The sequence below is a fragment of the Sabethes cyaneus genome, chromosome 1 (genome assembly GCF_943734655.1).
Source record: "Sabethes cyaneus chromosome 1, idSabCyanKW18_F2, whole genome shotgun sequence".
Classification (NCBI taxonomy): domain Eukaryota; kingdom Metazoa; phylum Arthropoda; class Insecta; order Diptera; family Culicidae; genus Sabethes; species Sabethes cyaneus.
The window spans coordinates 132,209,716-132,233,419 of NC_071353.1; the positions used below are offsets into that span (position 1 = coordinate 132,209,716).

The 23,704-nt window shown below is 39.4% G+C and overlaps 2 protein-coding genes across 2 annotated transcripts; both read left to right on the plus strand.

The window, feature by feature from the left end:
* Positions 1-856: 856 nt before the first annotated feature.
* Positions 857-17,471, plus strand: LOC128746243 (kinesin light chain-like). The gene is made up of 2 exons (XM_053843293.1): positions 857-2,237; positions 17,371-17,471. The coding sequence occupies exons 1-2, from the start codon at positions 857-859 to the stop codon at positions 17,469-17,471; spliced, it is 1,482 nt and encodes a 493-aa protein (XP_053699268.1).
* Positions 17,472-18,177: 706 nt separating this feature from the next.
* LOC128746244 (uncharacterized) lies at positions 18,178-23,467 on the plus strand. The gene is made up of 2 exons (XM_053843294.1): positions 18,178-18,237; positions 22,985-23,467. Exons 1-2 carry the CDS (start codon positions 18,178-18,180, stop codon positions 23,465-23,467), a joined length of 543 nt encoding a protein of 180 aa, XP_053699269.1.
* Positions 23,468-23,704: the final 237 nt, after the last annotated feature.

The window sequence follows — 23,704 nt, forward strand, 5'->3', positions numbered from 1 at the left end:
TTCTGGTATTAACAATACACTAGAGCAAGAATTCCTTCAATATTGTAGTTACATTGCTAGTTAACCACAGAACTGATGGCAATAACTTAGGGTCTCGGCGATGAAAAATAGCTGCCTGTGATGTTCGCTTAATTTTATCTCAGAACTGCGAAACGTTTTCTGATGCTCAACCTCTACCGTGTGCCCATTCTCGGATGTGCAACCACTTGATAAACGACCAACTGTCAACGGGGTCGGAATGATCTCTAATGTGTATCAGCTGCAATTACTGGTGAAGATGGCAGCGATATAAAGCATTTCCGAGAAGGCAGCAGCATTAGCTGTAACCTGCTGTCATTTCCATTGGCTGGTTGGCGCTGAGATGCTGTGACGCCTTTCTATGCATCCTGACCGGGCGGCGCGCCGCGGCGGGAGACGTTCTTTCACCTAAAGCTAAAGCTTTCACACCTCTGCTCTGATTTGTCGTCAGCTGAAGAGCTGCCGCCACCACCAGAGTAAAGAAAAGATGCGCTCACAACTTCTGCCAATCATCTTTACATCGTTTCGCTTTCTATTCGAATTGTGGATGTGCATTGCTTGATGACACAGATGGAAAAATCTGTGTAAATTCCCACAATTTTCAAAATCGAGTTTCAAAATCTAAGGTGGAACGAGAAATTGCCTACCTAAGCCTAAACCGAAATAATTTGACCAGGTAATCAATTCGTTTGTGCTAGGTAATGAACGACTATAGGTAATCAACGGCACAGATTACCTATCAGCCCCTTTAAAACCCAACTCGACAACACAGTTTGCCAATAGTAAATCAGTAAATCACCTAGTAAAACGGCAAACAGAAGAATCTAACGTTATCATAATGAATCCACAGTTCACTGCTAGCATCAACGCAGTCCAACAAACCCTGGAGCGTCTGAGCGCCGAATTGGTCAGCAGCCTCAAGGACGACGCTGACACCAATCCGCAAAAGGCAGAAGTAATCGAAGATCATTTCGCCACAATCAAGCTGGTATCGGCCGATGCCGATTTATTGGGCTGTTTATCGTTGTATTCTCAAACTATGGAAGCAGAAAAGTACGAACGGAAACTGCTAGTTCGCCGTCTGAAACAAGAAAATAGTTTGCTGCGTGCTGATCTAGCAGATATTCAACAACAATTCCAAGCGAAGTCAGCAGCCCTGGCTGGGCTGGAAGAGGAAGCAGAACACCTGGAGTTTATGGCCTCTTTGCCTGGAAGTGATAAACCGCTGTTCGATGACTCGAGCTCTTCTTTAGACCTAGGATTCTCTTCGGATGAAGAATGTGGTTCTTCAGCCTCTATAAGTCTAAGTGATATTTTCGATACGTCTCTAATTCTAAGTGAAATTTATGATCCCAAAGAATTTTCAAAGTTGCGCATGATACAAAACTTGGCCATTGAGTATGCTGGAATTAAATGTTACGAAGTAGCTATTCCTCTGTGTGCGCTAGCACTGGATGAACTAGAGAGGATCGTTGGTCGTGAACACCCCGACACAGCACGCATGCTGAATCTTCTTGCGTGCTTATGTCGAGATAAGGGCATGTACAAGCGGGCAACACAGGTGATGAACGAAGTCTTAGCTATTCGAGAGAAGACTCTAGAGGAAACGCATCCTGAGATGGTTGCGACTTTGAACAACCTGGGTGTCCTATATGGAATTTTGGACATGCATCGAGAAGCGGAGTCTTTCTGTAAGCGTGCTTTAGCACTCCGTGAAGAGGTTTTGGGTAATAATCACCCAGACGTTGCAAAGCAGCTCACTAATTTGGCGATAATCTACCGCAACCAGGCCAAATATAAAAAAGAAGAACGCTGCTATAAACGAGCACTGCAGATATATGAGACCTCGTTGGGAAAAAATGATCCCCTCGTTGCAAACGCGAGGGACAATTTGGCCAAATGCTACCACAACCAAGGAAAGTTGCAACATGCGAAGGCACAGTACAGAAAGGTACTAACCAGAGCGCACGAGAACGAATTTGGCACCGATGCCAGTAAACCCAAGTGGAAAGTATTGAAGCATGGCGAAAAGAAACCTCGCCACGAACCGGCGTACGACGAATTCGGTAGCTGGCACGAAATGACCCTAGTAAGTAGGCCAACGGTTCTGACAACGCTGGAAAGTCTTGGGTCGATATGCTACGAACAGACGGAACTGGCGAACTCAAAACTTCTCACCGATGAGAATAAAGAGAATCCATATAAGCCACCCAATGGTGGTAAGTGATTATTTAACAAAATGTAAGGTTTAAGCAAATAACTGATCAAGATCTAAAAAGTAAATATATATTGAAACACATTTAAGTCTTTTATTTCCACAATTTGTCTCTCCGAACTCGAATATGTCGGTATTAATATGGTAATATAAGTTTATTACCCAGGTCTCCTCCCTAGATCTCCTTGAGGTTCTCGAACCATTTCGATCACCTTGAGATTCATTGGAAGATTCAACCATCATTTCCAGAGCTCGTCTACTGGATGCTGTGCAAACTTCCAACTACTTCTGAGATTTACTCGATAGTCCATTGGATGGTGGACCGAAAGCTTCTTGGATCCCGAAAAACTCTCCAACATAAAATGATTTGCGGTTAACGCTTCCTGGACTGCCGAGGGAAGGTATGTACACGGCCTGCTATTGATCTTTGCTTCCGCTTCGATGATCACAGTCTCCGTGGGGTTCATGTGGTGTGTCGACAATAGTCCCGATTGTCACTTTAACGCATCGCACCATCCGCTCCCACACTCCGTCCACATGAGGAACCAAGGGCCAAGCGCGTTTTGGTATTGGTAAATACGGATGCGGTGGGTTTCTTTCGGTCCATATTCTGCGTGTGTTGACGCCATGGGAGTTCATCCCATGCAGCGAAAATTAAGTGGAAAGTTTTTTGTGGTTCAAAATAGCTCCCCACAATGTTCAGCAAAGTTGTACAACTCTTATAGACAATTAATGCAAACTCAACGACTAAGTTCCAGTTTGGCTTGTGAACACATAATCCATAATAACTTTTTATAAGAAAGAGATAGAAAAATAATTTCTTCGACAAAGTTGTAGCTAGAGATTATATAAGTAACTTTGCCAAAGACATAGTAGGCGTATTTCTAGGCGTTTCTAACTTACATGGTGTTTTATAAAAAGGCCTCTCAAAAATCATTTTTTCGCTGATTCCTTCAAATGCAATGGTTTTATTGCATCATAATGTCTTACAAAGTTGGTTATCTTATCAAAAGACATATTTTTGTAGAACATTGTATGTTGAAAACTTATACGTATAACGAGTTCTAACGTTTTTCCTCTGTTTTTTTAGTCTTTTTTGGAATAGAATATCTCAAAAAGGGGCAAACGAAAAAAATCTAGCTTGGCCGTTTCTGAAAGCTTGGAGTTTTATCTCAAACATATGTGAAAATAAAAAACTGTTTTTTTTTCTCTAACTCGAGTAATTTCAGTTTAATTATTTCATGTTTGACCATTTTCTACTATGCAGTATTTTCCAATATCTTCTTGAAGACGATTAAAGTCAACATGTAAATAGTAAAAAAGAAATTTGTCGTACCATGACACAATTTCTTCTGATTGCCACGTAAAATAGTCTTCGAACTCCGGATAAGTTAAGAGATCTAGTTTTTTGACCTTGTGCTAGTTTTCGGACCACTGCTGAAATATTCATCAAATAAGTTTTTATAACGGCAGTTTTTACAATTGTTTATTGTCAAGATATATGGACTTCGCCCGTCATCCAATCCATACATATAAATATAAATTATAATATCAAATACAAAATAATATAAAATGCAGTGGTATTAGTGTACATGTAATTGATCTCTCAGAAATAGTCAGAAAGTTTTTTACTAATAGTATCAGTCGACATGTTTAAGTTTAGTATGTTTCTAAAATTGTTCATTAGCTGCATACAGCGGCAGGCTGGTTCATTGCGCGCGTAGTTAGTTCGACGGTGGTTTAGAGTGAAGGGCCTTGGTCTCCACAGAACTACTGTACTCTGGTTAGCAGTTATCCTGGATTTCAAATAATCACTGTCGTATCGTCCTCTCTGCAAATGGAGCTCAGCACCAGCTGTTTTTGATAAATATCTATCTTACAGTTTTCATTATTTTACAAATAGTCATGGAAATCTTCACTTGGATATATGCACATGAAATTAAATTTTATATTGATATTTCTGATTGTAGTCTAAAGTAATCTTTTAAATTACTTTAGTGTCAGAAAGCTGAGAAGTCTTCAAAATTGATGTCTTATACGTATTCAGGAACAGGAACATGACTATGATCGTAGTAAAAAAGGAGGAACATTTTCAAGCAAATCCTATTAGAGTCCTGGAGTTTTTTGTCAAAAGATTTCAGGGTACCGTTACTGTTATTTTAAATTAGTATCTAAAATGTTCGTGAAAGTAATTCGGTAGTTTAGGAGATTAGTTATATCGCCAACCGTTAATAAAATGCTCGTACACGGCGCAGATATTATTAAGGCCACGGCACAACTCATAGGGTTATTAAGCGAAGAGGTACAGGAAACGCGAAATAAATGTATTTGTAAGTTCAGGGAATTTCATTTCAGAAAATTTAACCGGATTGCCAATTTGGAGGATGTGTTCAAACGTCTCCTGCTGTCGTCCGATCCAGTCATTGTAATACAAAATCGTTCGTATTGTACACGTACTCTGGAGCTTCCACCAAGCGCAAACCAATTACTAATATAATAAATTATTATATTGCTAACAATAATAAAATATTCCGAAAACAAAACATTTATTGAATCTCTCAAATAAATGACTACCCTTTTTGTTTTCCAAATCAACGATATAGGTACTGATATAAGGTGGTTGAAGTTCGAAAAGGATCTATAGGTTTTTTTCTCTTTTACCTCTTTGCCTGTTTTGATATACTTACCTGCGATTAAAAAATGACATAAAACTAAAATAACAGTTAACAATATTACGTATGAAATAACCAATATTTTTTGCTTTTTTATTAAAAATTAATTTTAAAACATTATTGATGGTAGATTGAGCATATTTGCAAAATAATGAAAATTGACAGATAGATATTTATCAAAAACAGCTGGTGCTGATAGAAAACTGATGTTATATCTGGAGTTCGAAGACTATTTTACGTGACAATCAGAAGAAATTGTGTCAAGATACGACAAATTTCTTTTTTACTATTGACATGTTGACTTTAATCGTCTTCAATAAGATATTGGAAAATACTGCATAGTAGAAAATGGTCAAACATGAAATAATTAAATTGAAATTACTCGAGTTAGAGAAAAAACCAGTTTTTTATTTTCACATATGCTTGAGATAAAACTCCAAGCTTTCAGAAACGGCTAAATTTGATTTTTTTCGTTTGCCCCTTTTTGAGATATTCTATTCCAAAAAAGACTAAAAAACACAGGAAATACGTTAGAACTCGTTATACAAATGAGTTTTCAACATACAATGTTCTACAAAAATATGTCTTTTGATAAGATAACCAACTTTGTAAGACATTATGATGCAATAAAATCACTGCATTTGAAGAAATCGGCGAAAAAGTGATTTTTGAGAGGTCTTGTTGTAAAACACCCTGTAAGTTAGAAACGCCTAAAAATACGCCTACTATGTCTTTGGCAAAGTTACTTATATAATCTCTAGCTACAACTTTGTCGAAGAAATTATTCTTCTATCTCTTTCTTATAAAAAGTTATTATGGATTATGTGTTTACAAGCCAAACTGGAACTTAGTCGTTGATTTCGCATTAATTGTCTTTTAGAGTTGAACAACTTTGCTGAACATTGTAGGGAGTTATTATAAAACGCTTAGCCGCAAAAGTAAGTTTCCACTTAACTTTCGTTTCTGGACCACTGTGCATTGTCACTGAAAAATTCAGCTAGCTGGCGAACCGCTCTTAACAATCGCCCAGTTAGCTTTGAGGTACGATGCTGATCAAACAAGTTAGTCGTCGTTTGTTCAAATCTCGGCTAGGCAGTGCAGCTAGAGTCAATAGGATCATTGTACCAGCCCCGTAATTGCACGGCACACTCTAATAACCGGCTGTAAAATCTGTCGATAAAGAAGAGTAACGTCTAAAGACGGTCCAAAGCTTTACTTTTGACCCCTCCTGGAAAGGAACTGGATTCGAAAGATATACTGTGCTCTACTTGCGTGTGAACAGCGCGACTGCGAAGGCATGTGAACTGTGTGTTACTGTGTCCCACTTTCGTCAAAATCACCCTGAAGCTACGAAAGATAAAGGTCGTACAAAAGGTGTAACTCGAACCTTTGGTAGGGAGCCATCGGTGGCGATCTTGGTAGGACCATTCGTATCATGGCTATGTGCGCATTTCCTCGCAACTCGTGTGATCAACGTCCGCGTTCTGAGAACACGAAACTCCGAAGAAAACTGCGATGTTCCATCAATCCCATTAAGCCCACAATAGCCAATTCTTCCTGTTTCAGTACTCCAAGCTCTAATTGACCACCGCTTGACGCTTTTTCGTCTCACATTATCAATGAATTAATGAACGCTTTTTTCCAGCGGCGTTGTTGCATCTTTCAACGACTGGATCTTCAGGTGTACATTAACTATGGGAATTTTTTCCTCCGTTGAATACGGCAGGGCTATCTGTGGCTCTTAAAAGTTTTCTGGTTTGGACAGAAGCTGAGGCCCACGAAACTAAGGTTTATTTGCGCTAAAGTTCTAACTTCTTAGGCAATGCTGCAACTAGATTAAATTTTTATGCTGAAAAAAACCCACACGTAACCGTAAGCCACTATCACGAAATATCACTACCACGCTGCGACAGTTGCCGAACAAGGCTTTTCATTTTTTCGAGAGACTGTTGTCCGGTTTTTGGCTGGGCTTTACGAAAAATTTTCGTCATCGAGTGTGGTACCTCAGCCCTCACTCTCTCGGTTGGTACCCAAGTGTTTTTACAATTAAACTAATGCCGCACCCCTATGTTAAATAGTCTTATAGCTAGTCTCGTCCCTCCAATTTTTAGCCATTCCATGTACGCACATATTCTACCATCGAGAAGATAGACTCTCATCAACTGTAGTGTGGTAGAAGCGAGCAGTCAGTTGCCGACCACCGGGTGTGTCCCACGTCGGCGGGAGAGCGTATGTGAGCGCATATGGAATGATTAAATTTGTTTCAATATTTCCCTTCGATACCCTTCGGAACGTCGACTATAAACGAAAAATAAATATTTTCGCACTAACCCGTGACCAAAAGCCAATATTTCAATATTACAATATTTCTTTTGTATACGTTCTGTCCTGAAGATGAGGGGATATCCTTCAAAACGTCGACCATAAATGGAAAATAAATATTCTCGCACGTAACCTGTGTCGTTTTTTTATTATAATCAAAATTGGAAAAGTTGAAAACTGAAATTTCATCAGATATGATACCATCTAATATATGGGTGTGGCGGTAGTTTAATTGCAAAAACACTTGGGTACCAACCGAGAGAACACTTGTGTACCAACAGTTGAGTATGGGTTGGAGTCCCACCTGCCATTGAACGACCCAGTATATTTTTGGCCTCCTATCGTATTAATATTTTTTTGAAACGATGATTCTACTATTGATGGAGGGACGGTAGGGGAAAGGAATGAAAATTTTGTGAATGGAAGGGAAAGAGTGGAAAGGAAGGGAGGGGGGGGGGGTAATTGGTAGCTACGCTTAACAAGTTGTCGTTGTGACTCCTAACTTTTGTCCAATGCTAGAAGGTGCAAGGCTCGCTGGTACCCGTGTACCTTTGAACCATAGAGGCGCTGGACAAAAGGAGACTGCGCTACCCCCCTTATTAATGTAGTTGTTTTTAGGATTGTTTTTAGACACACAAATTGTGCCTCTTCCTCCTTCTACTGTAGAAACCACCGACCGAGAAGTTTTAATCTAAACCTCCCCCCCTTCCTTTCCACTCTTTCCCATCCATTCCCAAAATTTTCATTCCTTTCCCCTACCGTCCCTCCATCAATAGTAGAATCATCGTTTCAGAAACATAATAATATTAATGCCTGACCGCATTTCAAGGTCAAAGACTAAAAACACGAGTTTGGTCAAATCCTATTGTAATTTCCCAGTTTCGTCCAGTTTATCATTTTTCGTATTGAAAACTCGGACACTTTTCAACCAAGCACCCATTCGATGTTCTTTATTCGTCTCCTTTGTCCATGCTGCATATTCCTTTTCATTGTAGCTTCGGTTAGGTAAAGATTACCTTACTCTTGCCACACTACAGAGTCACGTGACGCAGCTGCCATCTTAGCTAAGACAGCGCGTTTCGTAATTTAGCCGCGCACTCCGGATCAGACACTGTCGTGAGCCGCTCCTAGCCCGGAGTGTAAGTGTTTATTATGTTCAATAAATTTCAAGCCGTCAAAAGCCTCTTCTGACATGCAAGGTTGCAACGCTCAATTACACTCACTTACGCTCATTGTACACCAACTCGTATATCAATGTACGAAAACTATCGTAAATATCTCCTAACAAACTCGAAATCGTACTAAAGCTGGATAAAGTGGGATCAAGTTGATTTTTTATCGTATATAATGATAATGACTGACATACATACGATTTTCAGCACAAAATCGTAGAGTAGTACGGAGCGACTCGCGCTTAATCGGATATTATCTATACCTATAAAGAAGGATTTCTGTCTGTCTGTCTGTCTGTCTGTCTGTCTGTCCGTATGTTCCTTATAGAATCGAAAACTACTGAACCAATCGGCATGAAAATATGCATGTAGAGGTTTTTTGGGGCCAGGAAAGGTTTTAGTGATGGTTAGAAACCCCTCCCCCCACTAGGAGGAGGGGCTCCCATACAAATGAAACACAAATTTCTGCATAACTCGACAACTAATCAAGCAAATAGAACAAAATTTGGCATGTGGGTGTTTTCGGTGACAAGAATTTATTCTATGGTAAATTGAGACCCCTCCCCTCTTTATAAGGGGAATTATAACTCCTCTCCTCTTTAAAAAGGGGGGCTTCCATACAAATTTCCTCATAACTCGAGAACTAATCAAGCAAATACAACCAAATTTGGCATGTGAAAGTTTTCGAGGGCAAGAATATTTTCTATAGTAAATTAGGACCCCTCCTCACTTTAAGAGGGGGGGCTCTTGTACCAAAGAAACACAATTTTCCTCATAACTCGAGAAGTATTTAAGCAAATGGAACCAAATTTGGCATGTGGGTGTTTTTGGAGACAAAATTTTTTTCTATGATGAACTGGGACCCCTCCTCACTTTAGGAGGGGGGGCTCCTATACAAATGAAATACAAATTTCCTCATAACTCGAGAGCTAATGAAGCAAATGAAACCAAATTTGGCATGTGAAAGTTTTCGAGGGCAAGAATATTTTCTATGGTGAATTAGGACCCCTCCCAACTTTAAGAGGGGGTGCATCTACACAAATAAAATACAAATTTCCTCATAATTCGAGAACTAATCAAGCAAATGGAACCATATTTGGCATGTGGTTGTTTTTGGAGGCAACCATTTTTTCTATGATGAATTAGGACCCCTTACCTTTTTAAGAGGGGGGGCTCTCATACAAACGAAATACAAATTTCCTCATAACTCTAGAACTAATCAAGCAAATGGAACCAAATTTATCATGTGGGTGTTTTTGTAGGCAAGAATATTTTCTATGGTATATTTTCTATGGTTTTCCCCACTTTAAGAGGGGGGGGGGCTCCTATACAAATGAAAAACAAATTTCCTCATAACTCGAGAACTAATCAAGCAAATGGAACCAAATGGACATGTAAGTGGTTTTGGACGCAAGATTTTTTCTATGGTGAATTGAGACCCCTTTCTTCTTTAGAAAGCGAGTTATGGCCCATCTCCCCTTTAAGAGGGTGGGCTTCCATACAAATGAAATGCAAATTTCCTCTTATCTCGAGAACTAATCAATCAAGTTTTAGATGGCAGAAATTTTTTCTATGGTGAATTACGACCCCTGCCCCTTTTAAGAGGGAAGCTCCCATACAAATGAAATTCAAATTTCCTTATAACTTGAGAACTAATCAAGCAAATGGAACCAAATTTGGCATGTGGGAGATTTTGGAGTCTTGAATTCATTTTACGATAGTTAGAGACCTCTCACCCCTGTGGTAGGGGGATATGGACTCTCATACAAATAAAACAGAAATTATTGCGAAACTCAAAAACTAATCGAACTCGAGAATTTCGAGACTCTTCCATAAAACATTAGTCAATACAAGCACAAAAACTATCTATAGTAACACTAGATCATTCAGGACGAGACGGTCGCGAGTGTTGCCGGTGACCCGCCGTCGGAAGCGCCGCCCACTGGGGGGCTTGCAAAACTCGAGATTGTGACAAAGGTCATCCGAGATTCATGATTTATGTACAACACAGGTTAATTTGTGGCAATACGAAGTTTGTCGGGTCAGCTAGTCGTATATAAATACTTATATAGTCGTAACGCTCAAAATTATTCGTAATCATGTATATCGCCTCCAAAATAGTACGGATATGCCAATTTTGTGCATGAAATACGATTTATTTAGCATGTATATCTGTACGTAATGCTGATTTTTACCTTTTTTATACATATGAAAATGCTAGCTGGGCACTGCGTCATAGAAGCAAAATCTGTAATTGTCATGTATGTGACATTTGTGCAGTTGGGTGTAATTTACAATATTTCTGAATAAAGTGCTGTATTATTTGTTTAGTTACACTGTAATAAGGCTGTAATATGTAATTTTTTCGTTGGCAAACGAACGTTCATTTATCGATAGTAAAGTTTACAGACCTTTAGCAGCAGAAGTGAAACAAATAATGCAGTGCTCTATTCAAAAAGATTATAGATTACACTCCACTCTACAAAAGTTATATAAATTACATTTACAGATTTTGCTTCTATGAGACAGTACAGTACAATGAGCGTAACTGAGCGCTGCAACCTTGCTGACATGGAAGCAGACGCTCAAGACTGGTGAGGTCGTTCGCTTGAGTGTTCCTTACCTGTCAGCATACCTTAGTTTTCACCGGGCTTTTAATGGGGTCTATTTTGGTATCTACGAGAGTCATTCACGGTATCCATTAACCCAGTTCAATTTCAAGTCCTATTTTAAGTTCAATTTCCAGTTTAGTTTGAAGTGAAATTTAAAACCGAATTCAAGTCCAACTTCGAGTTTAATTTTAAGTTCAATTTAAAATCCACCGTACGTTCCATTTGAAATCCAAATTGGTCCAAATTAAATCCAAATTCATGTTAAATTGCATGTCAAATTAAAGTGTTCCATTTCTACATCCACATTCCCACGTCCACAGTGAAGTTCAAGTTCAAGTAAAATTTTGTGTCTACTGTCGTAAAATTTATAGTTTGGTTTATAGTCAGTGTTGCGAAGCCCACACTCGTGTGGTCTAATTTTCTCACATACGCGTACTCATTCTAACGAACGCGCCGACATAAGCGTTCCTTTCGGACTTTCGGTCATACTTATTCATGCATTGCGGCGAGTTTTTGCACTCCCGCCCGTGAGTAGAATCGAGCGCGAAGATGAAGAAGAAAAGAAAAAGTAATACAAAATTTTCATCCCATTGCGCCACCAGCCTCACGAGCAGCTGATTTCTTACGAGTTTTATGACTCGCGACCCGAGCAAGGATTGACAACAAAAGTATATCAAAATTATTACATATTCTGCTGTTGATATCAACTAGAAAACATGTTTTGTTATCAATTTAAAATGGCACTTATGATGTATCAGACTTTGCTATAATTTTGCTTTCATTTTTATTGAATGAAAATATGTTGACAGATTCTATATATATGTAAATAAACCTTCAATATTTAAATTAATATATTTTCACTTAAATTTTTTTCTAGTAAAATGATTGGTTCAAATTATATGATGATAGCAAAATGATGATCATATGATAGTAAAATGATAACTAATTCTGCTTTCCTATTAATATTGTGTAACAGCAAGATTAGTATTTCGTTTGATATTTTTGATATCAAAAGTAGTATTCAATTTAATTTCACGGCGTGGATTTTTTGCAATCAATTTTGATATTTTAACCGCTAAGTCGACCAAAATGAAATCACACCGAGTATTCAAAATCCGTTACATCAAGATATCAAATTTTGTTTTCAATTTGCTCTAATACCCTGCTCGGGGAATAAGTTATGCAGGAAGACGATGTGAGGATGTGCGTGTGCGTGGTTAGCAGAATGTCTGCACACTGCAACGGCGGCTGTTTCTTTAACGCATGCGTGTGTGGTGCGGCGTTAATTGCTATGCATCTCATACTCTTTCGCGTGTGAGTAGGCATCGTTGACTTCTCGCTCGATTGGCAACATTGTTTATAGTCCAATTTCAAGTTGAGTCTGTAGGATTGTTGCACTAGCCCCGTAACTGTCTTGTACTCTAACTGCCGGCTGTGAAGTTTGTCGATAAAGAAGGGTCAAGTCTAAGAAAGACGTTTACGCTTAATGGTTTACTTTTGACGTAGGACTACGTCTTTGTTTACTATACTGGGACTGGGTAGCACTTTGTAAAAACGAAAAACAGAAGTGTAACGTTCGAATGAAATATTTCATACTACTGAACGAAACATAACAGTTAATATGTCGTTGGATAGATAAAATGTCCAGCAATTTTATAGTAATATATTAATAATATTTTTTTATACGCTATATAGTGAAAATGTGTGTAAAGTTTTAAGGTCGAATTTTCCCATACATTTCCCTTATGATCGCCTAGCTTCACAGGCACGGACGACAATTAGATACACTAAAAGATTTGGATCCAAATGATAACCTTTGAGACCACTTTGTAAGCCACACCCCTTTTCCAATCCAATTGGCAACATCGATGGCTATTGACGGCAACACCGACCCCGAAGACAAGCGGAACCAGCGGGCAATGGCCAACGTGAATCCCACACGATGCACTTTACGTTACATTTTGTATCATCCCCATCGCAGACATGCGAAATTGTTGCATAGCTTGCTCAATCAGTGTCGGACAATCATTTAAGCAGCAGTAGCCGATATGGTTTCCTCCACCACCTACACTAGATTACAAATAGCAGCGGCAGTGCCAGTGACTATAAAATGGTACACTTGGTTCGCCACCTGCTCATTTATCGCACGATCGCACTGACGGACGGTCAGTATTTATCATCGACGGCTATTGGTGGCGAAACCAACGGCATTTGGCGGCAACACCGACAGCAATTGGAGGTAAAAACGATGGCATTTTGGCGGCAACACCGGCAATTGGATGCAAATCCAAGGACTTTTGAGACAATTAATGGCAATTCGAGGCATACCCGATGGCATTTTGGCGGCAGTTTCAATGGCAATTATCGCAAACCAACATTGAAGGCAAATGGAAACGGATCGACTGATGGGCAGCAAATTCAGCAGCAGGCCTTTGTGGTCTTAAACAGTTCTTATAAGAACTATAGTAATTGAAGAATGAAAAGATTTTTCTACACTTTCTAAATGATTAACGTTCCATTTTGCGTTATACCATGGTAAACATGGAAAATGCTTGCTCATTCAGCGTCGGATAATCATTTGAGCAGCAGCAGCAGTCGATCTGGTTTCCCCCAACACCTACACTAGCTCACAAGTAGCAGCGGCAGTGCCAGTGACTATAAAATAGCACACTTGGTTCGCCGTCTGCTCATTTATCGCACGATCGCACTGACGGACGGTCAGTATTTTGATAAAACTAATCCATTTCTACTTTACAGTGATTTGGTATTTCCTATCACTCCTGTATTAGCAGGCAACCATCATCCTAGAGTCTAAAGGACCGAATAGCGACATCCATCTATATATTGGCAACAGTAATTATAGTACTGATTTTTAAGAAGTGCTATCAGTTCAAACACAGTTCTTTTCAGGGCCACCAAACATTTTCAAACGGTTTTTTTTTCAAAACCACCATTGATTCAATGAAAAATTAAATCATAATATTTCGCTCTTCTTTTACAAATAAACACTCAAACAATGATACTCACAGATGCTCAAATATGCATATGCCATAAATGCAGTTTGCATTAGTCTTTGATCTAATGATCAGACATAAAGTTATACTTCATCGATTAAAACATGTTATCAATGTAATGAGTATTATATGGCATAGTCCTACGTCACCCTTTCGTACAACCCTTAGGGCTGTATACCTTGTAGTTTTTCAATTTCCATTTCCATTCCAGTTGAAGTCCCAATCTAAATTTAAATTCAAATTGTACTCTAATGTCAAGCCGAATTTTATGTCTAATATCAAATCCAACTTCAGGTCCACTGAGGTGCCCAGACTGGAATGCTTGTCCCGTTTTCTCAGTAAAATATGATGTAAACAATCCTTCAGACTAATCGGCCGGTATTTTTGCGACAGGTGTATGAGTGAGCGCAGTCACTTGAAGCGCTGTTTCACACTGGCTGTCTTTTGTTCTTATTGGAACGAACAGGAATTGAAAAAACAATTTCCCGAAATGCTTACTGACCTTACACCAGTACTTCGATCTATTAGGAGCTTGAGATAAGTATGTTATTTTTCATTTGTGTATTATGTGATGCTGTATTAAAGGGTGTTGATATAGTTCGTGATAGTTGCGTGGATAGTTATTGCTTTTGTCAACATGCATTCGGTTCTATGAAAGATGTCGTGTTGTTTCGAACGGGCGGCCTTCGAATTCGTACTCATTCTCGGATAGTTCTTGTTGTCGATGCGTTAAACTACTGATGATATTACAGTTTCGCGCGCGTAATTTACTGTTCTTTATACGGATAAATAAACAATGCTTGATGACTTTCGCTACCAATGTATTGAGTTTACGATGGAAGAGTCAGGTATTCCAATATATCTTGATGGCCTCGATAACATTTAAAAAACACGACTTGCGCGGACATGAATACGTAACTAATTTACCGGGATAGATGCGACAGTTTACGATATCGGTAGCATGTACTCGATTTCAATAATCGAGTATCCGAGTTAGCCGGTGTTAAAAGATTTCGCGGCTGTTTTAATGAAACCACACCGAAACCGAGTGTAACTTTTGACAAATCCATTAAGATGAATCTTTATCTAGCTCACTCTTCTACTAACAACAATTTCTTTCTCGAAATGCTCGTGAAGATGCAAAGGATTCCCTGGTCTTTAGTAGCAACAAGTATTGGGCTAACATTCCTTCCCATCCCAACAGAATTTGTATTCTTCGAAAGAGCGGAAAGCGGAGGGGGGGGGGGGTTATTAAGTTACGCTTAACAAGTAGTCGTTGTGACTCGTACCTTTTGTCCAATGCTGGAAGATGCATGGGTCGAACCAAGCTATAATCTGAGATTATAACCGGATTCGAACCCACAGCACACGCCAGGGCATGTGGCTCGCTGGTACTCATGTACCTTTGAACCACAGAGGCGCTGGACAAAAGGAGACTGCACAACCCCCGTATTAAGATAACGACGTATCTGGTTGAGTTATTTTTAGCCACGAAATGTTTAGCCTCTTCCTCCGTCTACTGTAGAAAACCACTGACCGAGAAGTTTTAATCTAACCTGTTTTTACTGTCAGGACGACGACACTATGCAGGCCCTTGCGACTTACAAGGTACTGCGCGTGACGCTGTTCGTCTGTCAGCGTGTTAACCGCGATTCTCAGCCCGGGTTTCCGGGGAAAGACTCCGCTCTTATGAAATAGACCAACCTCGTGTTGTAGTCTTGACCTTGAAAAAAATTCATCACTTTCTCTACCGTCCCTTCATCAATTGTAGATCCACCGTTTCAAAAAATATTAATATATATGCCTGACCGCATTTCAAGTTCAAGACTAAAAACACGAGGTTGGTGTAAATAGATGCCACCATACTATGGTAAATTGCTACCGACTTTTGTTCGTGGCTGGGCACGCCAGTACTACTTGCATGCAAGCCACAAAACAAAAAGTAATTCTGAGTTAAAGCTTCTTGGTTTTCGTGATCAAGCGGAACGAAAGTAAATGTTCGTGAGTTGACAATACTTCCAGTATTTCGTCAGTCATCCATATTTCGTCGACTGGATGATGTGTATATTTTGCCATTTCACCTTTGCTGCTTTGAAAGAGCGCACCATCGGCTCCCAGCATCCACCCAAGTTTGGAGCAAAAAGTGTATTGAAGTGTCAACTCGTCTTCAAGTTCGTTCAAGAAGGTATCAGTGCCTTTTTTTATGTACATACATTGCATCTACTTCTCTGGTAAATTACTCGTTCTTCGAAACTGCTTAACTTCCGGACATCGCGATGGACATTACGCTCAACAGGTTTGCTAGACACCGTTTAATAGGACCGCGTTTGGAGTTAATGAACCGATCATGGAATGCATCAGAACCTTTTCATAAGTCTTCGCATTCATGAAGGTAAAATGTTCTAACTTGCTACAGTTTCTAATCAACTTTTATTCATGTCAATAATTTAAAGTCAGTTGAAGTACCCCCAATAAATCAGAAATGAGAATCCAGGTACAATAGATACCTGTAGCTTCACTAAAACTAGGCCAAAATTGGCGATTCCGGACGAAATGAACGCTCGGACGAAGGATGTCACTAATGGACTGGAACTTGAACGATGCCTTTAGAATTTTACTGCGTTGGAAATTTTTTACAACGATGTTTTTGATGTGTCTGCGTAGCCTAAAGATTAGGTACTCTCGTTGCAATTCATTCCAGACAATTACCTTGTATCATGTACCTTGGTACCAAGTTTTACCATGTTTTTGGTACAATGTAAACGATACTATTCAATAGTTCCCCTTGCAACTCTAGAAGCGGTATTGAAACTGGTATAAGATGTGAAGCTTTCTATCTTGACGGAACAGCCCGAACAACCCCCATAGCTTTGCGTAGATTCACGGAGAGTTCTCAAATAGAAATCGTCTGTTAGACAACCTCCGAAGGAATTCTACTGATTCTCCTACTCATGAGACTAGGAAGAGTAGGAATCGTGTAATGAAAATCCATTGAAATATTATCGTTTCGTTTTCGTTGTTTAGGGTCACTTTCCCAAGCGGCACACTTTTGGCACTTTTAGTTGAAGAAACTTATTTCCGACTAAAATTGGTTCTAAATCAGCTGCCGCAACTCTGCTAGTAGGGTTTGACCGATTTGTAAGAATTCTAAATAACTCTTGAGTTGAGAATTACGTTTTTCATGGGTTTCATTGTCGGGTGTACCACAAGGGTACAATGTGGGACCATATCTATTTATTATATCTTTATGACTTTGTGTTCTAGCTCGACTATGAAAAACAGCTGATTATTCACCCGAATAATGGATTGTAACAATCTAGCAATAATTTTCTGCTTTTCCAACAGTGTCTCCGAATTATCCTGAACTTCTCACACCAACTGGGGGTCCCACAACTCGGCACGACAGTAGCGTCGAGATAACTGCTCTTGAGCGGAATCCATCTTGAGCGCCGACCGTCACGGACACCCATTCATTCGCACAGCACAACAATCTCAAATGACGTACTAGCACTCGAAATCAGTTGATTAGGTTGGCTTTCCTGGGAACTTCTGTTGCTGCTGCTGCTCTTGGTGCTCTGGTTCCTTCTTGCTTGATGCATTGACTGACGTATGGGCTGGGATAGAAACGATCCGTTGACGACACGCGCCAACCAACGGCAGTCGCTGGTGACAAAGATGAATGTTTGGCACACAGCATGATTCAGTAAAGAGTAATGACTCTACCTTAGTTCAGTGTAGGTGTAAGTCTTAACTGCAGCTCAGTGAAGACGGCCCGTATCATTGAAAAATACTGTTGTGCAAATCAATTAATTTGTAATTGCAGCACTGTTGAATTACAAATCAATCTTTTGTTTGATAAAGCCAAGACTTTGAAGTAGACAAATTTTCAGCATTTAAATACTTTAACAATCAGCTGAAGCACACTGATTACTGCCTGATCCGGAATTCCCCCTCGAAATGAATAATTGAGTACTATTCATTTCGCAAAAATGACACTCATTTGCGACCAAATTAGTGTGATGTTTTAATTGATAAACGAGTCCTATCCACGAGTGTAGTTCGTTTAACTTTAATTAAAACGCATGTCGCTTAATGACCTTCGATGGGATGTTGAACACGCAATCAGAACGAGCGGCGGCAATTGATAACACAATGGCCAGTTTGGTTAAGTACATTTTACCCTCCGCGCTCGGTCCCGGTCCGGTACCGGTAGTAAGTGGCCGATGTGACCGCCTACGACGCTGCACCGCGCCCTGCTGCCCAAAACTGCATTATTGTATCAATTTGACCAATTCAGATCTCGCTTGATAGTGTGACACTTTCGGGCAATGGAAGCAATTACGGTCTCCACGGGTGCCGGTGCTGCATACCGATTTGGGCCAGCCAGCAGCCACTGCGGTCGGTTCTTTGTAGCAGGCAGCTATCCGCGTTTGGAGCTTTTGTTTTTTGAAGTATTGCTCTCGATTGCACCAATTGGTTGCGCTCTGTATAGTGTGTGCCGCCCGGGATGGTGCGCTGCAGCACACTGCAACACGGTGATAGCAATTAACGAACTGAAGAGCCTTTTCGGGGAAGTTACGGTGTAACTGGATGGATGTGTTCAACATGCACTTGAATTACTGTCTGTACTTTGATGGTCGTTGAATGTTTACTATGGCTTTTATTATGTTATTTAATTGTAATGGCAAATATCAAGGTAATAGCTAAGGATCATGACATACGAATGTTTAAATATTATTTTTTACTAAGCCAGAAGTTAAGTCAATAATCAAAACTTGTTGGGACTGTATTTGAACAAAATGTAATTATTCTTGGATTAGTTTTGCAAGTATGCTGGCACTCTGGCGTGCTTCCGTCTATTCAATCGGTGATCTGCTATCTGTTGTGGAACATAGACCGATGGCATTGAGTTTATGATATCTTCTCGATTCGTAACTGACATGTTCAGAATGTTGTCTGTCAACTGCTTTCCGTCGTTATATGTGTCCAACGTCTCCTTAACCGATCGAACCAACCGCTCCCAAACTCCACCGAAGCGTAATATGAACCACCGAATCCAGAGTACGAGTACGCTAGCTGCAGTGAATAATACTGGAAAGGCAAAACTTTATTCTTTCAGAAATGACATGAAAGTTTCTAATAGAGTTCTTCTGACAGAAAGAAACGAGCAGAATTGTAAAAAGGGTTTACCATCATGGGTAGGAAATTAAAGTGGAGAGAAATATATTAATGTTGCAAGGTTGTTCATACCAACTTACATTATTCATTAAGTGAATAAAATATTCGGGTACCAACCGAACGAGCATAAGTGCGAGTCCACCTTCTAACTGCCATGTCCAACCCTATATCCATCTTGTTCGAATGATAGCCAATAAGCATTTAAGTCGCATTAAAAGCTACTTAGAAACTAATTTGGTAAAATTTTGGTAAAATATATGGCTACCTTACTGATGAACCCTCTTACAGTGTTGGCAAGGCTTTTTGCAGCTGATTACTGTTAAGAAAATGCCGACCCAAAACCGAACGTTTTGACCGCGTACAGTCATATCAAGTACAAAAAACCTGATTTAATCCACCTAGTGGTGAAAGGAACCTTTGTTATACGGTCTTACTTGCTATTTGAGATATAAATCGACACGTCTTCGGAAAATAATTCATCTATTGGTTAACGTTGCATTGTGCGTTGGTTTACATAAAATTTTTGAAAATTGAATAAGTTTACAAAATTTGAACAAAATAGAAGTACTTATAAATTTTGATAGTTCCTTTTCTCGTGAAATTGATGAGTAAGTTGTTACTAATGTGGATAAGTGCAAGTAAATGTAAGTTGTAAGAAGAAATATTATTCTTTCACATATACATTGCGTAGTAGAAGTCTAGCTTATAGGTTTTTGAACTATGCATAATTTCCTGTAATGCCATTCTATTCACATCAATAAAGTTTTCGTGAATAAATTTCATCAATTTTTATTGACCTTCGGTTACTCACGCTGTTGTATTTTGTACAACATGTGGAGGTTTTTGAATGCCATATTGTTATATAGTTACAAATCATTGTTTAACTAACGTATGTTCTTCAATAAACTTGTTATGAGCAAAACGTCAGAATTATTCGATGCATTAATACTTTAAATTGTTAGGGAAACATCAGCATAAACCGACAAAAAATCACAGGAACGAAGCAAACAGCATGTGAGGTATACAGCAATTGGCCTCAACTGGCATTTTCTCTCGTTTCTTCATATAGAAAAATGGTGTCTGTATGCAGCAAAACTATCAGCAAATGTAAAATGTTTAAAATGTATCCGTCTGTCGGTAGTCAAATAATTCGGAATCAAAATTAGGGTGTTTTTTAGATTCAAAGTTCTACAGATCCTAAACAAGCAGACATAGAGGTATACTATATTCAGTGAAGTTGTGTATTTTTACTATTTGTACAACGTTGTAATACATGAAAACGTCATACAATTACAAAAAGAGCTGAAATAGAAAAACTGATTTTACAAATGCATTTTACAATAAATAAGATTTCTCTATCTTCGCTGAAGAGACAGAAGGTTACTGTCTTCAGCAAAATTTCTTGTAATAATATGCTCTAAAACATTGCAGAACACATCAATGTGTTAATAAATAAATAACAAATAACATCAATGTGTTATATTGAAACTGAAGAAAAATAATTTTTTTATTTTACTTTTAGGGGAATTAGTCAAAATTTAAATTCTACCAGACGATAGAACATTCAATTTCAAAAAACTCTTCCAAAGGTTTGATAAACTTAAAACCAAGTTTTCCTAGTCAAAACTCTAGTGCGCACGTTTTCTTTGATTTTGGGCTATTGTGCGCGCGAGTAACTGTGTTACAAAAGTTAGCGCGAGTGTTCGAGGGTTAATATCTTTTGACCGGAAAAACCAATTCTTATGAAATTTTGCATATATATTCGTAGTGCCAAAACCTCTCGTTTGACATTAAAATAATTGAAATTAGGCAAATTAACTTGGTTAAAATCATTATAAATTATAGTTAATTTTGGTGTGGTGAATACGGTTGCTCATAACTTTCAAACTAAACATCCAATCAAAAAACAATTCAATAGTGATCTATCCGGCTATATTACCCTTCAAATGAAACTAATAACGCATAAATCGGTTTGGCCATCTCTGAGAAACAGGCGATCATTTGGACCTTGTCAAAACTGGTTTTTTAAGCGTGACTTTTAAACTGCATATTTGTTTTTAATGAAACCTGGTAGAAAGTTTAGCGATAGCAATAGCTTTCATTTGGTACTAAGATCATTCAAATCCGGAAAAAACCGTGTCACGTTGTTTTCACATTTTTGCCTATAACTTTTAAATGAAACATCGTACCATGAAACAACTGAATTGGTGATATACTAGGCATAAATACCGTTCAAACAAAAGTAATAGCGGATGAATCGGTTCAGCCATCTTCGAGAAACAGGCGATAGAAAATGAGCTGCACACACATACATACACACACACACATACAGACATTGCTCAATTCGTCGAACCCTATCGATTGGTATAAGACACTTGGCCCTCCGGGCCTTGGTTCTATTTCGCGTTTTTCGACCAATTTCTAAACCTTTGTTATATAGTATAACAAAGGTAAAAAACAAAAAAGAAAGGGGAACGACGAGCACGAGAAAAAGACGAAATAGTTTCGTTTCTATTACTTCGCACATTTTGATAGTTCACAATGTGATTTCTGTAGTGCGTAAAGCTACAAAACCCTTTACTAGTGTTAGGCGTATTAGACGATGACGAGACGATACGATGAAAATATTAAGAAAAAGTAATGAAATGAGGGTGAAAATATGTACGATGAAATGTTGATGAAAAGTCCACGAACAGACGCTAAAACAGCGACAAAAAACGTATGGAAAACGTCAAAAAAGGCGACAAAATATGCAAAAAAGATGACGAATATACGTCGGAAGGCGCCGAAAGCTCAGCAAAAAACTAGTAATAAACTACACTTTTATCGTTTTGACAGTAAACAGTACGACGGAGAAAAGGCAAATTAATGATAAAACTGCAACATCAAAAACGGCAAAACGATGACAACGATGACGAAAAACGAAGTAAATGCAAAATAGCAAAAAAAAAAGACGACAAGAAAGTCAAAAAGCAGTCGAAAAACGACAAAAAAGCTAAAAACATAAGTTAAAAAATGATGACGAAAATATAATAACAAGGTGAGCAAAACGACCACAAAATGAAGGAAAAAATGCGACAGATAAATGACTAACAGACAACTAATATAAAAACACACAAGATGTCCAAAGACGACGAAAAGAAGTCCAACCGACATCAATAGAATGACGAAAAGGCGACAAAAAGATTACGAAAAGACAGCATATACAGAACAAAAAGACGTCGAGGAAGCGGAGAGAATACAGAGAGAAGAAGACGGAAAGATGACTAAAAAATAATGACAAGTAGACGAAAAACAGACCATAGAAAAATCAGCGAAAACATGCAAAGAAATGGCAAAAAATGTCCAACAGACAATAAAAACGACGATAAGACTATAAATAGAAACTGAAAAAGCGATGAAGTGGCGTTGAAAAGACGGCAAAATAGTTATAAGAAATGCAACAAAAGAACACAAATGACGACATAAAGACGCCATCAAACTCGCCAAATGTCATGCTATGCCTATTTTTGTCATTTTCAATACAGTTGCTAAGAATACAAGACATCCCGACATCAGTTTGATAATTATAAGTACAGCTGCAGACTTGTTTAAGAGTAAATTAGTAAATCTAATTAATAATTTTGTTGTCTAGATTTAAATTTTATAAAAATTTTTAGGAGGAGTTCATTAATCTAAAGAAATGGAACAAAGGGAGCAGGAAGGAGACTTCTACCAGCGACCAGCGACCAGCGATCAGCGATCAGCGACCAGCGACCAGCGACCAGCGACCAGCGACTAGCGACTAGCGACCAGCGACCAGCGACCAGCGACCAGCGACCAGCGACCAGCGACCAGCGACCAGCGACCAGCGACCAGCGACCAGCGACCAGCGACCAGCGACCAGCGACCAGCGACCAGCGACCAGCGACCAGCGACCAGCGACCAGCGACCAGCGACTAGCGACCAGCGACCAGCGACCAGCGACCAGCGACCAGCGACCAGCGACCAGCGACCAGCGACCAGCGACCAGCGACCAGCGACCAGCGACCAGCGACCAGCGACCAGCGACCAGCGACCAGCGACCAGCGACCAGCGACCAGCGACCAGCGACCAGCGACCAGCGACCAGCGACCAGCGACCAGCGACCAGCGACCAGCGACCAGCGACCAGCGACCAGCGACCAGCGACCAGCGACCAGCGACCAGCGACCAGCGACCAGCGACCAGCGACCAGCGACCAGCGACCAGCGACCAGCGACCAGCGACCAGCGACCAGAAACTAGAGTCTAACACAGAGTCTTAAAATCAGAAGGGTTGTGTACAAGACACGACCGCATATATAGGTGACGTAGGACTACGTAAGTCTCTTTGTAGTGATAGGAGCAAGTATTCATGCTTGTAATCATTCGATTCTTCATGTATACATGCTATATGCAACATATATACATGCTACATGCGTTTTATGTAACATTTATCAAAGTAGTAACAATGCATACGTTCAATTCTCAAAATATTCTGCA

Excerpts from the sequence above, each read along its gene's own strand:
- LOC128746243 (XM_053843293.1), top strand. The coding sequence starts at position 857 with ATGAATCCACAGTTCACTGCTAGCATCAACGCAGTCCAACAAACCCTG. Across the intron at positions 2,238-17,370 it reads ATATAAGCCACCCAATGGTG|TGTCTCCGAATTATCCTGAA; the intron begins GTAAGTGATTAT and ends CTTTTCCAACAG.
- LOC128746244 (XM_053843294.1), top strand. The coding sequence starts at position 18,178 with ATGGCCAGTTTGGTTAAGTACATTTTACCCTCCGCGCTCGGTCCCGGT. Across the intron at positions 18,238-22,984 it reads GTCCCGGTCCGGTACCGGTA|CGACTAGCGACCAGCGACCA; the intron begins GTAAGTGGCCGA and ends ACCAGCGACTAG.